General features: G+C 37.3%; 2 protein-coding genes across 5 annotated transcripts in view; both read left to right on the top strand.

Moving 5' to 3' along the window:
* LOC127835416 (opioid growth factor receptor-like protein 1) overlaps nucleotides 1–8,828 on the top strand; it is a 39,365-nt gene extending 30,537 nt beyond the window's left edge. For all 4 annotated transcript variants that reach the window (XM_052361868.1, XM_052361851.1, XM_052361845.1 and 1 more), the window contains 2 exons: nucleotides 5,538–5,686; nucleotides 6,372–8,828. In XM_052361868.1, coding sequence (XP_052217828.1) covers nucleotides 5,538–5,686; nucleotides 6,372–6,813 — 591 coding nt within the window. In that variant the 3' untranslated portion in view covers nucleotides 6,814–8,828. The remainder of the gene's footprint in view (nucleotides 1–5,537; nucleotides 5,687–6,371) is intronic.
* Nucleotides 8,829–11,011: 2,183 nt separating this feature from the next.
* On the top strand, nucleotides 11,012–25,327 carry LOC127866424 (uncharacterized). Its single transcript, XM_052406939.1, has 17 exons — nucleotides 11,012–11,362; nucleotides 11,816–11,917; nucleotides 12,291–12,498; nucleotides 12,697–12,829; nucleotides 13,934–14,105; nucleotides 14,295–14,446; nucleotides 16,186–16,341; nucleotides 16,666–16,824; nucleotides 18,920–19,064; nucleotides 19,966–20,085; nucleotides 20,908–20,959; nucleotides 21,374–21,523; nucleotides 21,941–22,137; nucleotides 22,392–22,523; nucleotides 23,144–23,318; nucleotides 23,594–23,704; nucleotides 24,159–25,327. The coding sequence occupies exons 1-17, from the start codon at nucleotides 11,324–11,326 to the stop codon at nucleotides 24,677–24,679; spliced, it is 2,724 nt and encodes a 907-aa protein (XP_052262899.1). The 5' UTR covers nucleotides 11,012–11,323; the 3' UTR covers nucleotides 24,680–25,327.

Genomic DNA, 25,327 nt, shown 5'->3' with positions numbered 1-25,327 from the left:
CAATAATATCTTAGACGAGTTCGAAAATGATGCCAGTTGGTGGAAAAAATGGCCGACAGGGGGCGGGGCATTTTTCCTTATATGGCTTTAGTAAAACCTTGTTAACACTCTAGAGGCCACATTTATTTTCCGATCTTCATGAAACTTGCTCAGTTGATTTGGCAGTATGATATCTTGGATGAGTTTAAAAATGGTAACCTTTGCTTGAAAACATGGCTGCCAAGGGGCGGGGCATTTTTCCTTACATGGCTATATATGGCTATAGTAAAAATCTTGTTAACACTCTAGAGACCACATTTATTTTCCGATCTTCATCAAACTTGGTCTGAACATTCATCCTATTTATATATTGGACGAGTTCGAAAATGATGCCAGTTGGTTGAAAAACATGGCCGCCATGGGGCGGGGCATTTTTCCTTAGATGGCTATAGTAAAACCTTGTTAACACTCTAGAGGTCACATTTCTGTTCTTATCTTCATGAAACTTGCTCAGATGATTTGTCCCAATGATATCTTGGATGAGTTTGAAAATGGTAACGTTCGCTTGAAAAACATGGCTGCCAAGGGGCGGGGCATTTTTCCTTATATGGCTACAGTAAAATCTTATTAACACTCTAGAGGCCACATTTATTGTCCGATCTTCATGAAACATGGTCAGAACAAATTCAAATGATATATTGGACGAGTTCAAAAATGATGCAGCTTGGTTGAAAAACATGGCCGCCAGGGGCGGGGCATTTTTCCTTATATGGCTATAGTAAAACCTTGTTATACCCCCCCAAACGAAGTTTAGGGGGGTATATAGGAGTGAACTTATCTGTCGGTCTGTCTGTCGGTCCGTATTAAGTGTCCGCTCTCTAATTCAAGTAGTTTCCATCCGATCTTCACCAAACTTGGTCAGAAGTTGTATCTACATGATGTCTAGGCCAAGTTCGAACATGGGCCTTGCCGGGTCAAAAACTAGGTCACGGGGTCACTTAGTGCATTTTAAACATTCAGCATGTTGTCCGCTCTCTTATTAGAGTAGTTTTCATCTGATCTTCACCAAACTTAGTCAGAAGTTGTATCTAGATGATCTTAAGGCAAAGTTCGAACATGGGCCTTGCCGGGTCAAAAACTAGGTCATGGGGTCACTTAGTGCGTTTTAAACATTCAGCTTGTTGTCCGCTTTCTAATTCAAGTAGTTTTCATCCGATCTTCACCAAACTTGGTCAGAAGTTGTATCTAGATGATCTTAAGGCCAAGTTCGAACATGGGCCTTGCCGGTTCAAAAACTAGGTCATGGGGTCACTTAGTGCGTTTTAAACATTCAGCATGTTGTCCGCTCATTAATTCAAGTAGTTTTTATCTGATCTTCACCAAACTTGGTCAGAAGTTGTATCTAGATGATCTAAAGGCCAAGTTCGAACATGGGCCTTGCCAGGTCAAAAACTAGGTCACGGGGTCACTTAGTGCGTTTTTAGCTCACCTGATTGCTCAGGTGAGCTTTTGTGACCGATCTTTGTCCGTCGTATGTCCTTCCGTCCGTTAACATTTGCTCGTAAACACTCTTTACTGAGGCCACATTTCTTGTCCCATCTTCATGAAACTTGGTCAGAAGCTTTGTCCCAATAAAATCTCGGCCAAGTTCGAAACTGGGTTGTGCCGGGTCAAAAACTAGGTCACTAGGTAAAAAAAAAGAAAAACCTTGTAAACACTGTAGAAGTCACATTCCATGCCCAATCTTCATGTAACTTTTTCAAAATGTTTGTCTAAATGATATCTTGGTTAAGTTCAATTGTGGTTCCGATCCGTTGAAAAACATGGCCGCCAGTGCGCGGGGCAGTTTTCCTTATTTGGCTATAGAGAAACCTTGTAAACACTCTAGAAGTCACAATTTTTGCCCAATCATCATGAAAGTTGGTCAGAACATTGGTTCAATTGATGTTTGGGACGAGTTCGAAAATGGTCTGGATCGGTGAAAAAACATGGCCGCCAGTGGGAAAAACATGGCTGCCAGTGGGCGGGGCATTTTTCTCTATATGTATATAGTGGCAGTTTTCCCTATTTGGCTATAGAGAAACCTTATTAACACTCTAGAATTCACAATTTTTGCCCAATCATCATGAAAGTTGGTCAAAACATTGGTTTTATTGATTACTCGGACGAGTTTGAAAATGGTCGGGATCGGTGAAAAAACATGGCCGCCAGTGGGCGGGGCATTTTTCTCTATATGTATGTAGTGAAAACAGGTGAACACAGTAGAAGTCACATTTTTGGCCTAATTTTCATCAAATTTGCTCAGAACATTTGTTTCCTAGATAGGAAAGTTGAGTTAAAAAATGGTTCCTGTCAGTTGAATAACATTGCTGCCTGGAGGGGGGCAGTTTTCTCATTATACCCCCCCCCCCCCCCCTTGCAAAGAAGAGGGGGTATATTGTTTTGCTCATGTTGGTCTGTCTGTCCACCAGATGGTTTCTGAATGATAACTCAAGAGCGCTTATGCCAAGGATCATGAAACTTCATGTGTACATTGATCACGACTCGCAGATGACCCCCATTGATTTTCAGGTCACTAGGTCAAAGGTCAAGGTCACGGTGACCCAAAGCAGTAAAATGGTTTCCGGATGATAACTCAAGAACGCTTATGCCTAGGATCATGATACTTCATAGATACATTAATCATGACTCACAGATAACCCCTATTGATTTTCAGGTCACTAGGTCAAAGGTCAAGGTCACGATGACCCAAAATAGTAAAATGGTTTCCGGATGATAACTCAAGAACGCTTAGGCCTAGGATCATGAAACTTCATAGATACATTGATCATAACTCGAAGATGACCCCTATTGATTTTCAGGTCACTAGGTCAAAGGTCAAGGTCACGATGACCCGAAATAGTAAAATGGTTTCCGGATGATTACTCAAGAACGCTTAGGCCTAGAATCATGAAACTTCATAGGTACATTGATCATGACTTGAAGATGACCCCTATTGATTTTCAGGTCACAAGGTCAAAGGTCAAGGTCACGGTGACTTGAAATAGTAAAATGGTTTCCGGATGATAACTCAAGAACGCTTATGCTAAGGATCATGAAACTTCATAGGTACAATGATCATGACTTGCAGATGACCCCTATTGATTTTCAGGTCACTAGATCAAAGGTCAAGGTGACCTGAAATAGTAAAATGGTTTCTGGATGATAACTCAAGAACGCTTATGCCTAGGTTCATGAAACTTCATAGGTATATTGATCATGACTCGCAGGTGACCCCTATTGATTATCAGGTCACTAGGTCAAAGGTCAAGGTCACAGTGCCAAAAAACGTATTCACTCAATGGTTGTCAAGGTCACGGTGACTCAACTTAGAAAAATGGTTTCCAGATGATAACTCAAGAATGCTTACGCCTTGGATCATGAAACTTCATTGGTACATTGATCAAGACTCGCAGATGAAATAATGATGAAAAATGACCAGGATGTTTGTCTGGACAATATCTAGGTCAAGTTTGACATTTGGTAAAGATTGAATGAACCGACTTCTCTCAGGTGAGCGAACTAGGGCCATCTTGGCCCTCTCTCGTTTAACATTCAGCATGGTGTCCTCTCTCTTATTCAAGTAGTTTTCATCCGATCTTCACCAAACTTGGTCAGAAGTTTTATCTAGATGATCTGAAGGCCAATTTCAAACATGGGCCATGCCAGATCAAAAACTAGGTTACTTTGTACGTTTTACACATTGAGCATGGTGTCTGCTCTCTTTTTTAAGTAAATTAAATCCAATCTTCACCACACTTGATCAGAAGTTGTAAATAGATTAAGTGTAGGTCAAGTTCGAACATGGGCCATGCCGGGTCAAAAACTAGGTCACGGGGTCACTTAGTGTGTTTAAAACCTCGCCATGTTGTCTGCTCTCTAATGCAAGTAGTGTTTATCCAATCTTCACCAAAATATGTCAGAAGTTGTATCTTGATAATGTCTAGGGCAAGTTTGAATATGGGTCATGCCGGAGCAAAAACAAGGTCAACGGGTCACTAAGTGCGTTTTAAACATCACAATGTTGTCCGCTCTCTAATTCAAGTAGTTTTCATCCAATCTTCACCAAACTTGGTCAGAAGTTGTATCTTGATGATGTCTAGGTCAAGTTTTAATATGGGTCATGCCGGGTCAAAAACTAGGTCACAGGGTATCTTTATGCGTTTTAAACCTCACCATGTTGTCCGCTCTCTAATTCAAGTAGTTTTCATCCAATCCTAACCAAACTTGGTTACAAGTTTTATCTAAATGATCTATAGGACAAGTTTTATGGAGATGATCTTATGGCCAAGTACGAACATGGGCCTTTCTGGGGCAAAAACCAGGTCAAGGGGTCACTTAGTGCGTTTTAAAAATTGAGCATGGTGTCTGCTGTTTTTTGTGAAGACAACATGCAAAATATGTGTCAATGCGGCATGTGGGGGTATTCGTCACGTCTGTTACAAAGCTCTAGTTAACACTCTAGAGGCCACATTTATGTTCCAATCTTCTTGAAACTTGCTCAGATGATTTGTCCCAATTATATCTTGGATGAGTTTGAAAATGGTAATGTTTGCTTGAAAAACATGGCTGCCAAGGGGCGGGGCATTTTTCCTTATATGGCTATAGTAAAACCTTGTTAACACTCTAGAGGCCACATTTATTTTCCGATCTTCATGAAACTTGGTCAGAAGATTTTTCCCAATGATATCTTGGATGAATTCAAAAATGGTTTTGGTTTCTTTAAAAACATGGCCACCAGGGGGCGGGGCATTTTTCCTTATATGGCTATATATGACTTTTGTAAAACCTTGTTAACACTCTAGAGGCCACATTTATTGTCCAGTCTTCATGAAATATGGTTAGAAGATTTGTCTTATTGATATTTTGGATGAGTTCGAAAATGGTTACGTTTGCTTGAAAAACATGGCTGCCAATGGGCGGGGCATTTTTCCTTTTATGGCTATATATGGCTATAGTAAAATCTTGTTAACACTCTAGAGACCACATTTATAGTCCTATCTTCATGAAACTCGGTCAGAAGATTCATCCCAATAATATCTTGGCCCAGTTCAAAAATGATGCCGGTTGGTTAAAAAACATGGCCACCACGGGGACAGGGCATTTTTCTTAAATGGCTATAGTAAAACCTTGTAAACACTCTAGAGGTCACATTTATTTTCCGATCATCATGAAAGTTAGTCAGAAGATTTGTCCCAATGATATCTTGGATGAGTGAAGAAAATGGTTTTGGTTGCTTTAAAAACATGGCCACCAGGATGTGGGGCATTTTCCTTATATGGCTATATATGGCTATAGTAAAACCTTGTTAACACTCTAAAGGCCACATATTTATTGTCCAATCTTCATGAAACTTTGTCAAAAGATTTGTCCCAATAATATCTTTTAATCTCAGGTGAGTGACTTTGGGCCTTTCAGGCCCTCTTGTTTAAAATTCCACATAAGGGTGAATACATTTGCATGCATGTTTAGACGCCTTCACTAAGGCCGAATAAACCCTTTTTGCCTTATGTTTGCAGGCCATAAAATCTAATGAAGCCATGCGAATGCGTGTTCAACAAGCTTACCAAATGATGCTTGACTTCTATGGCATGGAACTCGCGCGAGATGACGGCTCTATACGACGCTGTAAAGCGAACTGGAAAGATAGATATGCCCATTTAAACAGGTACATTGTGCATTCATATTATGGATGTAGAGAGCCAGAAACATCACTGTTCCTTTGAAAATTAAGTATATTGTGCCATAAGGTGTCTAAACAATGTGATGTTGTTTTTATTATTTCTCAATCAAATAGAGTTGAGGAGACCTATTTAGTAGCCGCCATGTGTTTGTTGGTAAGTTAGAAAGATGGTTGGTTGACATGTTGGTCAAACCATCTTTTGCGGCATGCCTGTAACTCATATACTATTTAAGCACAATGAGGTTTTGAAGTACAGGGTCACACGTGAAAACCATAACAAGACGATGTATGACATGATAAAGAGTGTCATTTTCTATCATGGACACAAATAATGATCACATGTAGCTGATCTGTAAAGCACAATGACTGCCAGACCACTCAAAGTCACATTGTAAAGGTCATTGCACGTCCTGAATATAATTCCCTTATAGATAGTTTAGTTGTGCACAAATATTCTACTGTGAGGCAAATTACAAGTGTAACTAAGCAGCACTTTCAAAGACACAGTCTCTTTTGAAGTTTAAATGTGTTGTTTATAGTCAACATTTCGCTTTTTACTTGTTTTGCTTAGAGGGATTTAGCTCGATTGGTGGAGACATCAAATATATCCGTTCAGAAAACAAATGTTTAGTTATAGATTATTTATAAGAAAATAAACACATAATTGCAGATCGAGACATAACTATTTGAGGATCACGCGAATAATAAAATCCCTCGGCCTCCTGGGATATGAACATTTTCAGCTGCCTTGGGTAAAGTTCCTTATTGAAGAGGCCTTCAGTGATTACGGCGAACTTCCGGGTGTCAGGTCAAGTGTGTTATATTGGGTGTACGCCATAAATGATGAGACTGAACAAGCGACAATATGCACTCAACTAGCCAGGTATGGGATTTATGGACCTGAAGAGGGGCTGAACTCTGAACCTGTACCAGATTATGATTCAGAGGATGACAGTGAAGGTGAAGATGAGAGCCAGGCGGAGTATGGGGCCACCGGAATAGGTCACATGGAGGCACAAGTTGAAACATCTGAAAGTTCAAATGTGAAGGCGTCGCAAAAATCGCAAACTTTAACTGGTGACATAGATAACGTTAAAGTGACAACAGTATAAAATTGTTTTTAAGTATGCACTTAACACAAATATGCACATGTTTCGACAAACACTGTTAATTACATGCTATAACACTCTTGAGCTACTCAGTGTTTGTGTCAACACATTAAATACTGATATGAATTGTTTAACTATTGGCATATTAAAATGTTCGTCGTCATGATATATAATTGAAATAAATTCCGATGTACTAGTTTGGAAGTTGCTAAGCAATCATCTATTATTATATTGCCTTTGAGAAGGCGCGCATGTATTTCTAACTATTGATGTCTGCAGGTTTCATTTTGCTTCTGCCAGCCACTATTCATGATTTTTATCCGCTCTTGATCTCATGAAAGCGAATACATTAACTCGAAAAAACATTAATACTTATGCATGTACAAATTAAATGTAATTAAATGTAATATCATCAGTTTTAAAATGGAGTTACGTTTCAAAGTGGAACTTGGCAACTTTGCCATAAGGTAAATTAATGGTAATGATGTCTACTGTTTTACTTCCTCTACTATTTGGAATCCGAAAAATATAATTATTCGGCAATGTTTAAAAACTTTAACTCAGACCTTATTTTATACTGATTGCTAGTAAGTTGGCGCATGTAATCTATGAAAAGATGTTTTTTTCATTTGTAAGTGCAAGTTGCTGTATCAGGTGTGTGTATTAATCTCCTTAATGATGTCTGTAAACAAATTGTAAAAAATGCTTTAATAGATTGTATGTTTTGAAATTATATGCAATTCATGACGTTACTTTGATTGGAAAGCATACATGCTTAATTACAATAATCTGTGATATTTTGCACACAATTGTTATGCACAGTATTTTAACTGGTTATGAATTTTACTATGTTTATTATGCCCCCGGTAGGGTGGCATATAGCAGTTGAACTGTCAGTCCGTCTGTCTGTCTGTGTGTCCGTCCGAAAAATTTAACATAACCAAACAAAGCCTTAACTTTTGCAAAATTGAAGATAGCAAGTTGATATTTGGCATGTAGCAAGTTGATATTTGGCATGTATGTGTATCTCATGAAGCTGCACATTTTCAGTGGTGAAAAGTCAAGGTCATCCTTCAAGGTCAAAGGTTAAAAAAACAATAATTCAAGGGAAATAACAAGCTTTAAAGGGTGATAATTTCTATTTTATATCATTTGGCAGGTACAGATCATTTTCACAAGGGAAGTAATATTTATTATAAGGATATAATAAAAAACAAATTTTAAGGTCAAGGTCATTTTTCAAGGTCAAAAGTCAAAAAATACAATCCAAGGGAAGTAATAAGATTTAAAAGGGAGCTAATTTCTAAACCTGCCAAATGATATATTGAAATTTTATTTCAAAGCGGCACTATAGGAGGCATTGTGTTCCTTACAAACACATCTCTTGTTTTTGTTTCAAATTTACATATGATTGATATTACAGCATAGTGTACACTTCGTATAAATGGCATTGAAATAAAATTATATATGTCAATTGTGATAACGGAAATGTTTGAACTTACATGTTCGAACTTGAGGGACTTGTTCATCGATTTGCACATTGTAAAGTTTCCTACATTTTGTCACGAATTCAAAAATTAAAGAAATGTGTAAACAAAGCAAAATTACTGTACTTACATATACATATCATATAATGCAAAAACAAGATAACGTTAATAATTACCGGTAATAATTGTTTGAAATTGGGAAAAAAAAATAACGATTTAACGGGTTTTAAATAGAACCGAATGGAAAAACCATAACTATAGTCTGCATCAGTAATCCATGTAAACAAACAGGTCATTCAGGCCAAAGGAAAAAAATGCTTATTTCTCAGGTCAACATCATCATTCCCCCACTCAATTCAAATGTATGTCTCATATCTTTTTTCATCTCCACTTCTCTTTCTCTTTTCTATTTTCTATGTAAACTTTAACACCATGTCACAATTGTTAATAACTCTTTGTAAAAGATGCATTGTCACTGTATACTCATGTGTCACTATATTTGTGATTTGAGCTTAATAAAGGTTATGTTTTTGTTGCTGTTGTAAGAATGTTGTCTTCCTTATTGTTTATTTTGACGCATTGTGCTGGAAAGTGAACTGAATCCCGGATTTAACGTTGATATTGAAGAAATAATAATTATCGGATACAGTTTGAAGACGTTAAAAGTTTGCATTACACTGAACTTTGAAACATAAACAGACGTCGCTGTATTTTAAAAAATGCAGCTATTTCCATAATCAACCTAGATTTTTGGTTTGCTAAACACACATGAATATCGAAAATAAATTATTTCAAGACTGTTAATTTTACACATAAATTATTTGAGTACAAAACAAAGCAATTATTGACATATGAGTCAACAATGTGATATACTAGTATAACAGGACAAACGCAAGTACACGTTGACTTCTTCCTAACGCTGAATTCGTCAACAGCTGATTGTGACGTCAATCTCCAGTGAGAAATACATATGCATCAATACATTTACCTTGATGTGTCAACTTTTTATTTCCGAACTTAGTCGTTTGGTTATGAACGCGATTCACGGTTTGTTTTTATGTAGGAACACATCAGATGCAGTGGGATGATGTATATCCGAAAGTAGTGAGTAATGATATTGAGAACACAGACTGGCTATTAATTATATGAGAATGGTTTACATCCTGACACGTAAAGGATACTGTAAACTTTATGATGTTCAAATTTTATTCTTCAAATAAGTTGATACGTATCAATTGATTTGTTTCGCGTTTCCTTTTCTCTATACAATAAAGCTTCGTGTTAAAACTATCCAATGAACAACACACAAAGAAGTCGAGATTTCAGTGAAGAATAGTTCAATTAGGTTTTTATGATGACTGAAAAATATTTGTCTAAACCGATAGGAATTAAAATTAGGTTGTCTTGTTCTTGTTAAATTACCTTTAAACGAATCTATGCCGAGTATGCGTGCATTTTCAGGTTGATGATTGTTAATTTTTCAATATACAACGGTCAATATGATATAATTAAACTGTTCAACATTTTATTTTGCTTCTGCGACTACGTATAAATTGATTTGATCCTTGTATTACAATGTGAACGGTTTCTTACATGTATAGAATTAGTTCCACAATTTAAATTAAAGTGTTATGTATAATAATTGTATACGTATACTGAATAAAAATTATCCTTATAATTGGTAAATTGCCGCATCATAGAAAGTAACTGAAACAATCACTGACTGCTTAATAAAAAGTATCTTACAATTAAAAAAAAAGAGATCAAAAGTGGAAAATCACAAGCATCAAAGACGACAAAATTAAACTGGGCAACCGTTTTCTGTGCAGTCCGTAACATATAAACTTACGATTGTCGGACAGTGTTTGCTTTATCTGTTGTTTTCCATACAGTACCAATACATCATCTTAAGAAGATAGTATTTCTCCAAAATTTGTCATTAATAAGACATGAATAACAGATAGTGTTTAAATGAGACAAGATTTATGGTGATAATTGTTGTTAATGTGTCATCGTTAAGTATCCAGCAAAGACGTGGGACGTTAACGTCACGTGAACCTTAGTAACCGTAGCCGTTATTTAAAACGTCTATAAAAAGGCTAATCGTTCATCGACATACGTTAAATATTTATCAAACAACGAAAAGAGCAAGTAACTATAGAGTAGACATAGATACAGAATTTACCAACATTCATATATGTGTGATTTTTCTTCTATAAAAATGTCTTCGATGGAATACAGGGTTTGGTATATTTTGAGTACGTACCTTCATTTGATGATTTTGGCCATGCCTGCAGTGTATGGACAAACAACTGCCATTAACCAAGGTATGTTCTTTATCAGTACAAGATTTAATCAATTTTCTTAAAATATACAAAAATGATATGGAAGTCCGTGTCATATTGGACCAGTGCAAAAACTCACAACCGTCGACATATTCAACGTCCTTTATGTTTATAAATAGCGATCAGACAATGAAGCGAGTTCCCATATGCAGAATAGTTGTACTTTTCCTTTGGTAATGGCACAGATAGAAACATCATAAGTCGGAATGAGTGTTATATTTATCATTAAGTCGTCGATTAAATCAGATATTGATAAATCTTTGATGTAATAGATGTGATATACAACGCGTAATACCGACGTCTTTTGTCGAAACCCACGTTCACTAAATACGGTTTGATTCTGCTTCTTCACATAATGTATTGACAATTGATTACAGACGTAATTTTGACTATTGCTAATTTTACACTCAGGTCACGAGTTTTATTATAATCATTAGTATTATTGTCATCAAAATCATCATCATATATTATTATAATTCCACGCCCATAGCTCCCGTCGACCTAGCGGTGGTGGACGACTCCACGCTGCATGGGGCGCGTCGGGCGGCTGACGGTTTGCCGCTGGAGGTGCACGTGGACGTCGAGGTGACAGGGAAACCCGTACGGCTTAGTCTCAAGCGAAACTCAAAACTCGCCAGTGCCAAAGACACCATATTCGTGATACGGAAGTCGCCATCGGGAATGTCGACGCTAGTGGCGGAACATTTAAACGAAAAGGAGGTTGGTCTAGTTGTTATATTATTTTACTTATTGCGATGTAACCCATACCAACAGGTATGGTAGTTGTATTAACGTCTTTACTGATTATTTAAATGTCGAATACGTATCGAGCGCTATTTTGGATGTTGTTATGTTGAATTATTTTAGGATTCCGACTCTTTTTTAGTACAGTTATATAAGGTAATTTATTCAGTATGTGCGTTAATTAGTAAAATTTGTTAGTTGTAAAACGCGATCAGACAATTGAGCGCGTTCCTATATGTATTGCATTGACAGTATCATTATCGTGTTCATAATAAATTAATAATGAATAAAAATAATACTGATTAAGCCCTTGAGGACGACGACGATGGTGATTATAGTTATGTTTTTTTTATGATTTATGATGATGTTGGTGATGCACTGTGAGTTTAAGCAAATCTGTATACATGTAAATATGTCTTCTTTTTGCAGTTGTACGCCGAATACCAAGATCCTATAAACGGCGCCATATTTACCTTATCGTGTCCAATCAAGGACGACGTGAACGCTTCCAAGGCATGTGACGCCACACTGGTACGTTGGGAATTGGATTCACTTTGTCGCATAATTCACGGTACAAATAAACGGCTCAAACATCGTATAAAGGGGAAAATAAAGGATATATAGAAGAGAAATGCGAGCAAAAGCAACACACGTTTTTGTAGACGTATATGATATACATCCGTCTATTTTCGTATACGTATGCTATATTATATTGGCTGAGTTTGTTCGTGGGTTTATAAACTGTTCAATCTTGACATAAAGTATCATATTTGATTTGTCTGTCGTTAAAACTTAACAGTGCTCAAAATTTGCTTTTGGCGAAACAAAACTATAAATCAAGAGTTCGTATGAAGCATTAATAATCGATATCATGAAATACGGAAAACTATTATACATATTGCAGGAAGGGACATTTAGGATCGGAAACGAAGAATACCGGATGTCCGTTATGGAGAACAACGCGCTCAGCCGGATGCGACGAGCCGTGGATCTCGGAAGTTTGTGGCGCCGCGCAAAGAAGCTTGCACGGGCGGCGACGGCTTTAAGTAAAGTGTACGGAATATACAAAACTGAATCGACTCCGTTCACGCCTACTGACTTTAAAGTTGAAGGTAGCAATAAGTAGTTCCCTTTTTTATATCGTAAATGAAGCTTGAATAGAAAATTGTTGTTTATTTTATTCCCTTGTATTTTTCTGTTAGTCCGTCTGGAAAAAGTTTATTGTCTTGAAAAAGTTTCCAATGCATGTACATATATTCTAGGTAACAATTTACGCGTCATTTAAGATTGCCGTCACTTTTTTTAAATAGAGCCCATCATTCGCGGTCGCGTGGCGGAAGCGCTGACCACTGAGCCCCGGTTGTTGCGCGAAAACGTGCTTCCCGGTGACCGCAAGTACAACGTGGAGGTGTTAGCCGTGCTCGATTACGGACTTTATGAAAGGTATTAAGGTGTCGCAGAGTTTTCGTTCCTGTTTCTAACATACAATCTCTGCCATCGTAAGAAAATTCTACCAGATTTGGAAGGATGTTATTGTATTGGTCAAAGTATTATTTTATGAAAATTAGTATCATTTTTAACCAGGTTTTCCGAAGGAAAAAACTGGTTATTAGATTGGCGAATGTCGGCGGGCGGGCGGGCGGGCGAACTGGCGGGCGGGCAGAACAAGCTTGTCCGAGCCATAACTTTGTCGATCTTTGTGAGATTTTTAAATCATTTGGCACATTTGTTCACCATCACTAGACGATGTGTCGCGCGAAAGAATTACGTCGATATCTCCAAGGTCAATGTCACACTTTGAGTTCAAAGGTCAAAAATGGCCATAAATGATCTTGTCCGGGACATAACTATGTCGTTCATTGTGAGCTTTTTTAAATCATTTGGCACATTTGTTCACCATCATTGGACGGTGTGTCGCGCAAAAGAATTACGTCGATATCTCCAAGGTCAATGTCGCCACAACTGAAAATATATTGAATTTGAACTAAGAGGGGTAACTTTGAACAATCAGTATCAATGCACGTTTGCAGTTGTTCCCTTTATCGGACTTTTTTTTTCAAATTGAAATCAATGTCGCCACGAGTAAAAATTGATTGAATTTGACACAAGGGGTTAACAATGCACATTTTGAATTGTCTTCCTTTATAAGACTTTTTTTCAAATTGAAAACCTGGTTTTGTGACAATTTTGTCCCTTGTCTTTTTCTAATAGTAGGGACACGGATCAGCTATCAACACTCAGTCATCAACAGAAGTTTAGATTTCTAGACTCATTTAAACGAAATATTTGAAAGTTCAGTTTTTCACTTTATATCTGGCAATTGGGTAAACTTAAATTATTTACCAACTGGGTTTAAAATGATTACGAGAATTTGTGATGCCTATTTAGATCTAATAAAGATGGCGGATTATTGTTCACCCGTGTTCAACAAGCGGTAGATCTTTACACTGGTGAATGTGTATAGTAATTTATAAAGTATATGAATTTTAACCTTGAGTAGTATATACATGAATAATTTTAAGTATAATCAAGAGATCTCCATTGCAGATTCTACAAAGCCAGCAAGCTTCCGACTGAGTCTGAGCGCGACAACGAGGCTAAATACAACCTTAAAAAGTATTTTTCGCACGTGTTCAATGGCGTAGACATGCTGTATAAGAACATTGACGACGTCGACTTTACCATGAGCGTTGGCGTGTCTGGTTTCGTCATAGCTGACGTAAGAATTTAAGTGATTTGTGTAAGAGAGATCCCACAGGCTTAAAATAAAATGTAATTTTATGTCCGCTGACTTCGCAGAAAACATAAAGCATATTGTCAAAGTGCATAAATTACCTTTAATAAAAGTTTCGCTAAGCGACTTGTATTTAAAACACAATGCTTCGGAATTGTGGGCCTACAATTTCAGTCCCCCGAAGCGTCCGTCTGGACGACGCCGCACATCGACCGCACTTCCGATCGCCACGAGCTGCTGGTCTCCACGCCCCTGGAGGAGCTGCTGCGCTGGAGCGTCGCCGTGCGCAATTTACCCGAGAACGACCACATCATGCTGCTGACTGAGTAAGCAATGGCTGCTTCATATGCATAATAAAAGTGTATGTTAAACAGCTGTCTCATATACACAAAACATGAATATAAATAACTACTGCTTCATACACACAAAACATGTACTGTGAAACCATTTATTTTCGTCAGCACGAAATTTCGTCCTTTTAAAAAAATTGACTTTTTTTCGTCAGCACTTAAATTCGTCCATTTCTGGTTTTGAAAAAAAAAAGCGTCCGATTTGTTTGTAATGTTTGTAATACATGTAATACGCGGTTGCGATAAATTCGTGCTGGGGAAACAGGGGTGACAATTGGAAGTCACTTTCAGGAGGTGGGCCTTGTTTGGCATATGCCAATTAACAAGTCTGTTATTTCAGGTGATAGTAACTGTCACTTATATTTTTAATAGTATTGTCTTTAATCCGGATTCGCCGCGTGTTGGCTGTATAATCTGCAACACCCCTGAAAAACACAATACACACAATGGGTAATAAAGTTGTTAACAATTAGCGCTAATCAACACTATTCTACATAAACGAAGTCGATGCATTCGATACAGCCTTATTGCATTCGCGTTTTACAGGAAATGTCAGTTGTCAATACACTGTATAATGTACACCCCTTTATGTCAAAACCGGATTTAACTTGAGTGTGAAAAGTCGACTGTTTCATGTTCTTTGTATCAATACCATCCGGGTATCTGTACTATAAGTATACCAGTCTACAAACAAGGTGCGCGCTTCCGCATATGGGTATTCGGACGTTCAAAAAATTGACCTACGGTTTAGCGTTCATGCCGTCGAACGCATTTAGCATTATAACTCGTTTTTTTCACTATATCTTTACTTGCAAAAAATACTAGTGGCTTATAACTTACCTTGCAATCTTTTTCACTCGCAGTTTGCGAGTGTGCGTGTGCTAATTTCGAGCCCTGTGAATGTGCGTGGATTACGTTGTATTTAAATGCCTCATGCCTACGGTAATTCAGTCTTATTTGTTTCAAATATGGGACATGATTGTTCGTTAGGATCTTGAATTCGTCCATCGGTCGAAGGACGAAAAAGACGAAAATTAATGTCTGACGAATAATAATGGTTTCACAGATGAATAACTGCTGCTTCATACACACAAAACATTTATATGAATAACTATTGCTTCATATACACATAAAATGTATATGAATAACAGCTGCTTCATATTCACAAACCATGTATATAAATAACTGCTGCTTCATATTCACAAAACATGTATATGTACATCTGATCGCGTTGCCTATGCTACTAAAGCAAAAAATACAACTTCCGCTCGTACAACGGCATATCTTCATACAGCAATTTGTTGAATAATTTTCTATCGATTATACTTCTTCTGTTATTGAATGATGCGTGTATTATGTTTCAATGTTAATTTAGAAGCACCGGTTACCAGTGTTTCTAACATTGGCAAAGCTGTTTTTCTTTCACATTTTTCTCATGAATATAACAACCGCTTAATAAACTGCGTGTGTGTATCCTTGCGCTAGCATTTATTTCTTCTCCATAATACATCATTCTTAGATTTCTCATAACCAAACTTAACATGCGTCTACAGCGATTTAATGTTTTATCTGCGTTATAGATACGACCTTTATTCAGCGAACGGATGGGGACGCGCGGGTGGTTAGCGACTGCCACATCAGCACACATTTATTCTAAAGACGAACTACTTTCTTTACATCTACCATTTTTTATAACATTGTGTTTCTATCTCTAGCTATGACCTTTACTCAGTCGACAGCGGGGCGATTGATAAGCGGACTGCCGGGTACGCCCGGGTTGGCAGCGTGTGTCACATCGACAGCGTCTCCGTTGTGGAGGACCACGGCGGGTTCCAGGGGATCAACGCAGCGGCGCACGAGCTCGGACACGGGTAAGTTGTACTTGCTGTTGTTGGGCAATATGTTGTTAGTGTAACTGTTATACGTGGCTCAGCTTATTTTTCATGTATTTGTATGATAAAAAGGAAACACGCAATATTTGTGAATGTTTACTGATTGAAATAATTACGTTACCTTTTTGCAGGTGATGAATATTATCTTCTCAAAAACCAATACTGTTTTCATGTTTGTGTTAGACTTCATATGTGTATACATAACACAAAGTATATCTGTATGAAGTAGGTACTGTTACAAATCTTGTTCACAACACCTTATTTTATTTGGTTCAAACAATTATGCCACCGTTAAAACCTCAGCCTTGGCGGACGTCATGACGGCGTGTCTAATGCGTGCGACCCCGCGGACCAGTACATCATGACGGCTCACGGGGGGTTTGAGTCCGCCTCCACCAGGACTAATCCCTGGCGCTTTTCCTCGTGCTCGATGAACTACTTCAAGCAGTACATATCCACCCTGTAAGTAAATATACCGTAAATAATATCGCTCAGTACTTAAATGTATTTTATTATGCCACTATTGCACAATTTTATTGGGACGCTGACATGATATTTTAAGTGTTATCGGATACATCATCCGATAACGCTTTTCAGCTCCGCCCATGAATAACATTTTTAACTCCGCCAAGTTCATCATGCTGATTTGTAGCGTTCAAGGTTTGTTTAGTACCGCCCATAATGAGAACTACATTTTTGTAGGCATGGGATGTCGCTTACATCGTCAAAATGTCAACAGACTTAGCGACTCATATTTTATATAGAAAGTTAATAAACAATAAGTATGGAAAAAAAAACTTATCGTTTAATAAGTATGCACTAAAAAGGAACATATGAATGATATGAGCATTCATCAATAAAAAGTAAAACAAATACAATTTCGTGCCGCTACCATCATATTCTTCACTTATGACTAACACAAATTAAATCGGTTATGCAAAACATTTAACTCAGCACAAATACCTTATACGTTTAAATTTAACAATTAACAAATTTATCAAAAGAAGAATTTAGGAAAACTAGTACTTTAAAAACACAAACGTGACCCTTTTAGTGTCATTCTTATAAATAGTAAGGCAAGTATGAGAACGTTGTACAGAATTAATTAATATCGACAACGAAAAATACTTAATACTTAATTGAGATGCTTTGTCAATTTCTGCAATGCATAACACTGCATGAACATTTCAATTTTTAAGTGTCTGAAATTAAAATTGCACAATCAAAATGGCTATGTCTTCACAACTTTAATCAAACCGGAAATTCTTGTTTGCACTGGTAGTCAACCTGAAAATGAATACAAAAAAAGCCATTACAAAGAAAACAGTACAGACAACTGCTTTAATTATTCAAACAAAGTTTTACCTTTCCAAGATGGGTTGATGCGAAGCTGTGCCGTGATGCAGAGGTATACGGATATCTTGAGTTGGTTAAGAAGAAGATAAAGACGACCGGTGCAACTTACGAGACTAGAACTGTGCCGCCAAGAATTGGGGCGAAAAAACGTGGCAAATCGAAATGTGTGGTCGCAACTTTCTGCCAGAAAAATATGTTTAAAACAATATTATAATTACATGTAACACACAAATTGCGATTAAATATCTTATAGAATTTTATAGCACAACTTAATCATATTTCAAAAAAGACAAAATAATTATTATTAAAAAAATAAACTGGCGAAACAACACTATTATAAAAAAAAAATAAGAATTTCTTTAAACTTAAGAATTATTATTATAGACTGAATGCTTGTTTCCTTCTTAATCTTAGAGAATGGCAGTTGTTCACATTTGATACGTTTATTTACAATTTAAAGAAAAGCTTCACCTTTTCATACGCCATATCAGCCTGGCCATATCAGCCTCGTCTGATATCACAAGATTTCAAAAAGTCACAAACCATAATAGGTAAAGGGTAAAGTCAATATTGCGCCAATAAAAATTGATAACACGCAGCCAAATCAACATCATCATCATCATCATCATCATAATAATCATCATCATCATCATCGTCGTCGTCTTCGTCGTCGTCGTCGTCGTCGTCATCATCATCATCATCATCATCATCATCATCATTATAATCATCATCGTCATCGTCTTCGTCGTCGTCGTCATAATCATCATCATCGTCATCACCATCATTATCATAATAACTTTCATCATTATAATCATAATTATCATCTTCTTCTTTTACTTCTTTCTCCTCTTCATCTTTATTATCTTGATCATCATCATTTATTAACACCACCTTCATATTCAGTGTTCGCATCATTATCGTCAATCTTGTCACTCACAGCATCGATAAAATAATCAAAATTGTAATCACAATACTAATACTATTGATAATAATGATAGCAAATACTAGTAATAAAATTGTTACTATACGTCATTGTTACAGTGGTCTTGTTTTTACAACTTGTCATTGCTACATTTCATGATTTTAATCACGAACTGATTGGCTGAATCCGTGTACGTAAAACTTAAACAAATAACGCAAGACTACTTTAAATTCACGACCAACAACTTTATTTCCAAAATGCGATATTTTAATCCCCCAGTCCCCGAGCAAACTGCCTCACCGACCCCGTCAACCTGTTTGATCGGACCGAGTTCCTGCAGTATGTGGAGCAGTATCCAGGCCAAGACTTCACTCCCAACGAGCAGTGCCAGGACATACTGGGCCTCGACTCCTTCTATGGATGGGTAAATGATTGATCCTCGTTCAGGGAAAACTGGGTTTAATGCATGTGCGTAATGTGTCGTCCCATATTAGCCTGTGCTGTTCGCTCAGGCTTATTAGGGACGACGCTTTCCACCGAATTTGGATTATTTTTTAAAGGAGCTTCCTCTAAGAAAACTTCAATAAAAGCGTAAAGTTTCGTCCCTGATAAGCTTGTGTGGACTGCACAGGCTAATCTGAGACGGAACTTTACGCACATGCATTTCATCACCCATATCTATTTGCGTTTAATGCGACACAATCATTTTGCTCTTGACGTTTTATATGATGAAATAGTTTAATGTGATTGTACAAAAACATGTACATATAGTTCAATAAGCCCACGAAGAACTCTGGACCACCTCGTGCATACGGCAATGATTGCTTCGTTTGTGTTTTTCGTTCTTCACAAGAGCATGTCATCCGTGCATATATTGTCGCATTTAAGCACATCGAAAGCAACTTGACTTAGTCGAAAAGATAGTGTACATAACACCTTTTGTTTTGTTAGTTTAAAGAAAAGAATATCGACTCCGATCAATTCGTCAACTATGGAAAAGTTATTACTGGTTAGACATCGCGCAAAACGAAGGATCTTTCAAACAACAACAACAGCTTGGAAAGTCCTTTTCGAACATTGTACGATGCACGGATATGATTAAATTCTTCCTATACTGACCTTCAATGTTTAACACTAATGTACCAACATGGTGTTTGGTTGCACATGCATTAAGCTTTCGTCGAGTACAAGTATGACCATCTGTACACATGTGTCTTAATGGTACGGATAAAACTAATTTACATTGGAAACAAAATAACAAAAATCGATCATCTTTGATGACGGTATATTCACTTTCACTTAAGCTCGTTCTCCCTCTACTAAAGGGACAGGAATTGGGAACGTTCAGTTCCATCTGCAGTGAGATGTCATGCAAGGTTCCGGGCTCAGCCAGTTCCTACCGCGTGTACAAGGCGGCAACAGGAACATCCTGTGGGGACAAACGGGTATGTTGAACGACATGACTTCGGTATCAATAGGTAACTTGTACATGCTGTTGATTTTAAAACTTCAAGTATACATATTGAAGACTTCAAATCATATGATTAACAAAAATATATGCACCAACCATCATCACGTGATGGGGAGATTTGGAAAAGAGTAATACAGGTATGTTAGGAACAGGTAATTTTTCTGCACGTACGTTGGTCGGTTCTGAATATTAAGCCAATCTAAGCTCGTCTCGGCAAGTTCCGTAGATAGTGAAGAAATCCTCGAAAGAACGCACATATCCGCATGTTAATCAATATTTAAGCCTTTACACGTTAGGGTAAATTGACAAAATTGAAAATAAGTTGTTTCAGATTCGCAAATTTTCGTTTAAGTCATGATTTTTGTGAGGAAACAGTAATACTAAATATTATCCATGCTCTAAAATAGCCATTATATGCATCTTTTGACGATTTAAAAAACCTGAAATTACAAAGCGTTTCAACGCGAAACCAATACATAATTTGGAGAGTTCTGTTAATGTCGTTATATTTTGTGAAACTACGAGGATTGCTTATATAAAGATTAAAATACATCTGTCCTTGTATCAGGACGAATTGCCGAGTGGTCTAAGAAGTAGACTTTTTACTCTAGGACTCCAGGGGTCAGTGGTTCGAGCCCTGTTAAGGGTTACTTTTTTTATAGTTTTATTCTTGATTTGTTACTGGAGATTTTAAGATCCAATTTTACATTTATCAATATAAAGCATTTAATGAAAAACTCCAAAACATGACAAAATCTGTGAAAAGGCCCCTCTAAAATGATTTCTCTCCTTGCAGTGGTGCATTAATGGAGCATGTGTCTTTGACGAAAAGGCGCCAACAAAAGATCGTAAGTATATATATACTTTTGGATCAAAACATGTTACCCATGAAACATTTAACATTATACCTGCGTACGCATGAACACTTGCAGTTATTTATAAATATTTAAATACACTAATTTCAAGTGTTTTTTTAAAATTGATGGAGAAACACATCGTTGGATACCCACTGAAAGGCATTAAGCTCTGGAAGTTTAAGAGGTGAAGTGGTCACCTCTGGCCGCACCTTGAGTGTTGTGGTGAACAGTTTTATAATCAATTAGATGGCATAATAACGTAAACGAAACTTCTCTTTAACATCAAGTCACCTATATTTTGGTATGTCCGATTGCGAGGCTATTCTGCAAGTTTTGTTCCGATATTGGCAAATATCTGGATTATAAGCAAAATTTTAATTGTGTAGCACCCTTCCTTGTTTGTAGCCGAGTGCGTCTTCGGGGATATAGAGAGGCGGTTCGGGAGTAACCAGTCGTGCCGGGAATACATGATAGAGCGACCAATGCGATGCTACCAGTCCTTCTACAGCGCGCGCTGCTGCGACACGTGTGCACGACTGCACACTGGTGTGGCGGGTAGGTTTCACTTGGATGACACGTGGCAAAGCGTGCATGACATGTAACCGACCAGTAAATAAGAAACGAAGTTAATAAGAAAACAATATTGCACAGAACAGACAGTTTGAAAAAGGCCATTAAAACATAGCTATCAGAGTATTACTGGGTAATAAAACACGAAGTTTCACTACCAGAATTTGTCACTTTGGAGTAATATCAGTCAGCAAAAGTTTGATGGAATGTACAACTAACTTGTTGTCATAGCATTTAATATAAAGATATCAATTACAGAGAAATGATCTTTCTGTATTATTCTCACATATATAATTATGTCAATGTATGTGGGTGATGCAATCGTTGACATTCCCCCTGTGTTCTGTAGTTGCATTTGTTGCTACCCTGTTGGTACAGTTTATTTTGTTTTCTAATGGTCAGACTGCGAGTACGGTGACCAGGCGCTAGGGTGCGACCCACAAGGTTGTTTCGACCCCAGCTACGCCCGCCAATGCTGCAGCACTTGTGGTCTAGCGCCACAGCCTGTCGTGCGTAACCTGAACGTAACAACAACATTGACATCCACTACATCTGCAGCCACAACTTCGACAACAAGGAAACCTACGACGCCACGCAATGTAAGTTTCCTCAAATATTTCTTTAAATATTGTTTTATTTTTTTATCATTGTTATCTTTGACATACATGTATGAATGGATTATACATATGTGTTTGATTTAGTTTTGGCAATCGTACATGTGTTTATGCTTGAATTACTGATGCTGATTTCGAAAATTAATTAAAACAAACCGCAAGTATACACAACACGTCTTTAAGCATATTCATTTTTTAAATCGTCATGCGACATGATATTCAATAAAACAATTGAACAGGCTCCTATCACGTCCACGCTGAGTCCAACGAATCCAAGAACAACGTCTAGACCTGTGACTTCCACAACTAAACCTACAACGTCTTCGCCCAAACCTTCAGCCTCTACATCTAGAACTTTCAATTCAGGAGAGGTACATTGCAGTCTAACATTAAATAACGAGTAAGAGGTTAAAAGTCGATTCTTAAATACTTGACATGAACATGTGTGGACTCTTTTCGGTAAAACTTCGGTCTCGGTATAGTAGTGAAGTTGTTCAAATCGACCTTAACAAAAATATTAACCTAGTTAGCAAATTTATTTGGTTTTGGAATACGTTAGGAAAATAAAGTCACTTTTATTTATATTCATTTTAAAGCCATTTTAAGGCGATGTCGCTGGCGGGCGACTGGATGGACGGGAGGATCTTTTTTGTAAGAATTTAAAACGCCAGAGCTCGGTCGGGAATGTACACAACTAATATGTATTGGAAACTTGATTGGGATATGAGATTTTACGAATAGTAATGTAAATATCACCATGCATTTTGTTAGATTTAGGCATGAGGTTTGTTAATATTGAAATATTTAGTTTGGGAACAGCATTATATTTCAAATGTTGAATTGTTGTTCTTTATATCTGCTTAGGTGCCTTATTGTTGTGTAATTGATATTGTGTCCGCCATGCGACTGGGCCATCCCGTATCCAATCCAGATGCTGTGGTTTGCGTTCTTAATTAAACTTAACCTAAAAATCTGAACGTGTCTTGAACAGGTAATTGTTGTCGGAAATGCCGACCTGACGCCATCCGGAAGTGGCGGCCAATGCCTCCGTAATGACGACACGATCATGCTGATCTTCAAGTGTTCCACGTTCCTGTCCTTATCATGCGACAACTTCCTCGTCAAGAGATCCTGTTGTGAAAAGTGCCCCGCCCCTGGGAATCAGTGTAGGTCATATCTTATGTGCAGAGGTCGCCGTTGTTTTAGAGATTGTTAAGGTGTATACGGAATATATAATGTGTGTTTCCACTACTGTTTGAAGTACAGTTAATTTAAAATATATCTAGATAGTCGATACAATTGTATGATGGTATGAAAATCTTTCTCTCAAACAGACTTTACAGACTACTAGAAAATAGCATCTTTGTTATAGTTTTCCTTAATCACAATGTAACCTACTTAGGTTATCATACTTAATGAAAAGATTCCATTGTGTTTCCAGTTTGCAAGGACGAAGCGATTTGTCCAGTGAACTACGCGCGAGAGTGTTACAGCGAACAGAACCGGAAACAGTGCTGTAGGTCTTGCCAAAAGTTCGAGACCAGCGTATCTGGTATGTGTGTCAATAAACTGTTGAAAATCAATTATCAATCAATCTATCAAACCATTTTTCAATCAATCGTTAAATCAATCAATAGCATTACGATGTGCAATGAAGTTTAGTTTAAGGTTAAAGTAACGTTAAGGTTGATGTTAAGTTGTGCAATATCTAATTTGTCAACTTTGTGATTGACAACATTTCGCGATCACGTTCCTTTCTCGGGTACAAATACAAAATTAAGTCTCTATTGAATTAACTTGACCTTTGTTCCAAGTAAAACCCAAATGTGATTTAAACATTCGCCACAATCGTGCTGGAATAAACAAAATTCGATTTATCACAATCAATAAATACTCAATGGCATAACAATAAAGCATATTCAACCACAATTAATCTGTTAATCACACGTTTTATGTTTTGCTTAATACCTATGCTCTATATTCGTATTGTGTTCGTTTACCTCCAGGATGTGAGTACGGCGACAGGATCAGGAACTGCGATTACTACGTTCGCGTACTGGGCTATTCGGAAGTATGCAAGAAATACGCGAGTCATTGTTGCGGAGTATGCGGAAACAACAGCTCAACTGCATTGAGCAATCAGCAAAGTCAAGGTCGAAACGCAGCCAGTACAGCAGTTGCTGTAGAAGCAAAGTCCAATATTGTATCCGACGCGACTGGACTGTCAGAGGCAAACTCAATTCCTGTTCCTTTAAATGACAATGGTAAAGTACGAGGGCGCGGTAAAGATAAAGGTCAAGGTATATCAAAGGAGAACCCAAAGAAGATCAACAAGCAGGATCAAGCTAACGACATTAATACGAACACTATTTTATTCGGAACCTCTCGTATACCTTCGAACACAGTTCTTGTCCGAAGGGGTCCAAGACGGAGTAGACAGGGACTGACTTTCGTTTTAAACTCTCCTGAGCAGCGACAGTCGGCCTTTGATAGTTTGATTTCAATGGTTGCCAATGTCGCAGGTTAAAAGTTTGATCCATACATTGCTGTCTCTGGTCTATTAGGTATATATGTATAAAATGTGCTTATTTTTTGTGTGTATGAATTGAATATTCATGTAAAAGAAAATAACGGTTCTTTCTATCAGCTATCGACATTTATTGCATGATTAGTATGTGTAGACTTTAAGTATTGTCGTCTCAAACAAAGACCCACGTGGTATCGATTACACGTGCATGATATAATTATAATATACCTTCGATTGTTTATTGCGTATTATAGGTAAAAAATAAACTTCTTTCTTACGAAAAAAACAAAACGATTTTTGCCATTTCGTATAATTTAGTGTAACTTTCTAAAGAAGAACATACCATAAACATAAATTGTCTTCTCGCATTATTATTCGCATTGAAATAATACATTAAAAAAAAACACATATACACGAAATATACATGTAAAACTCTAACAGCACGTCGAACACCATAAACGTTTGTTCAATACTATTATATAACAAAGAACAGCGCTGCTATTAGTTTTATACTACAACGGCAACACTACACAAAACATCGAACAAGCATTGACAATATCAGTTATTTTAATATTTCAAGGGAGACAACATTATCGACATACAATACTTTTTTATCTCTAGATTATTTTCCTTAGATGACGTGTTCTT

This window comes from Dreissena polymorpha, chromosome 1, assembly GCF_020536995.1.
Source record: "Dreissena polymorpha isolate Duluth1 chromosome 1, UMN_Dpol_1.0, whole genome shotgun sequence".
NCBI classification, from domain to species: Eukaryota; Metazoa; Mollusca; class Bivalvia; order Myida; family Dreissenidae; genus Dreissena; species Dreissena polymorpha.
Note: the sequence above shows the minus strand (reverse complement) of the source record. Positions and strands in the feature narration are given on the sequence as shown.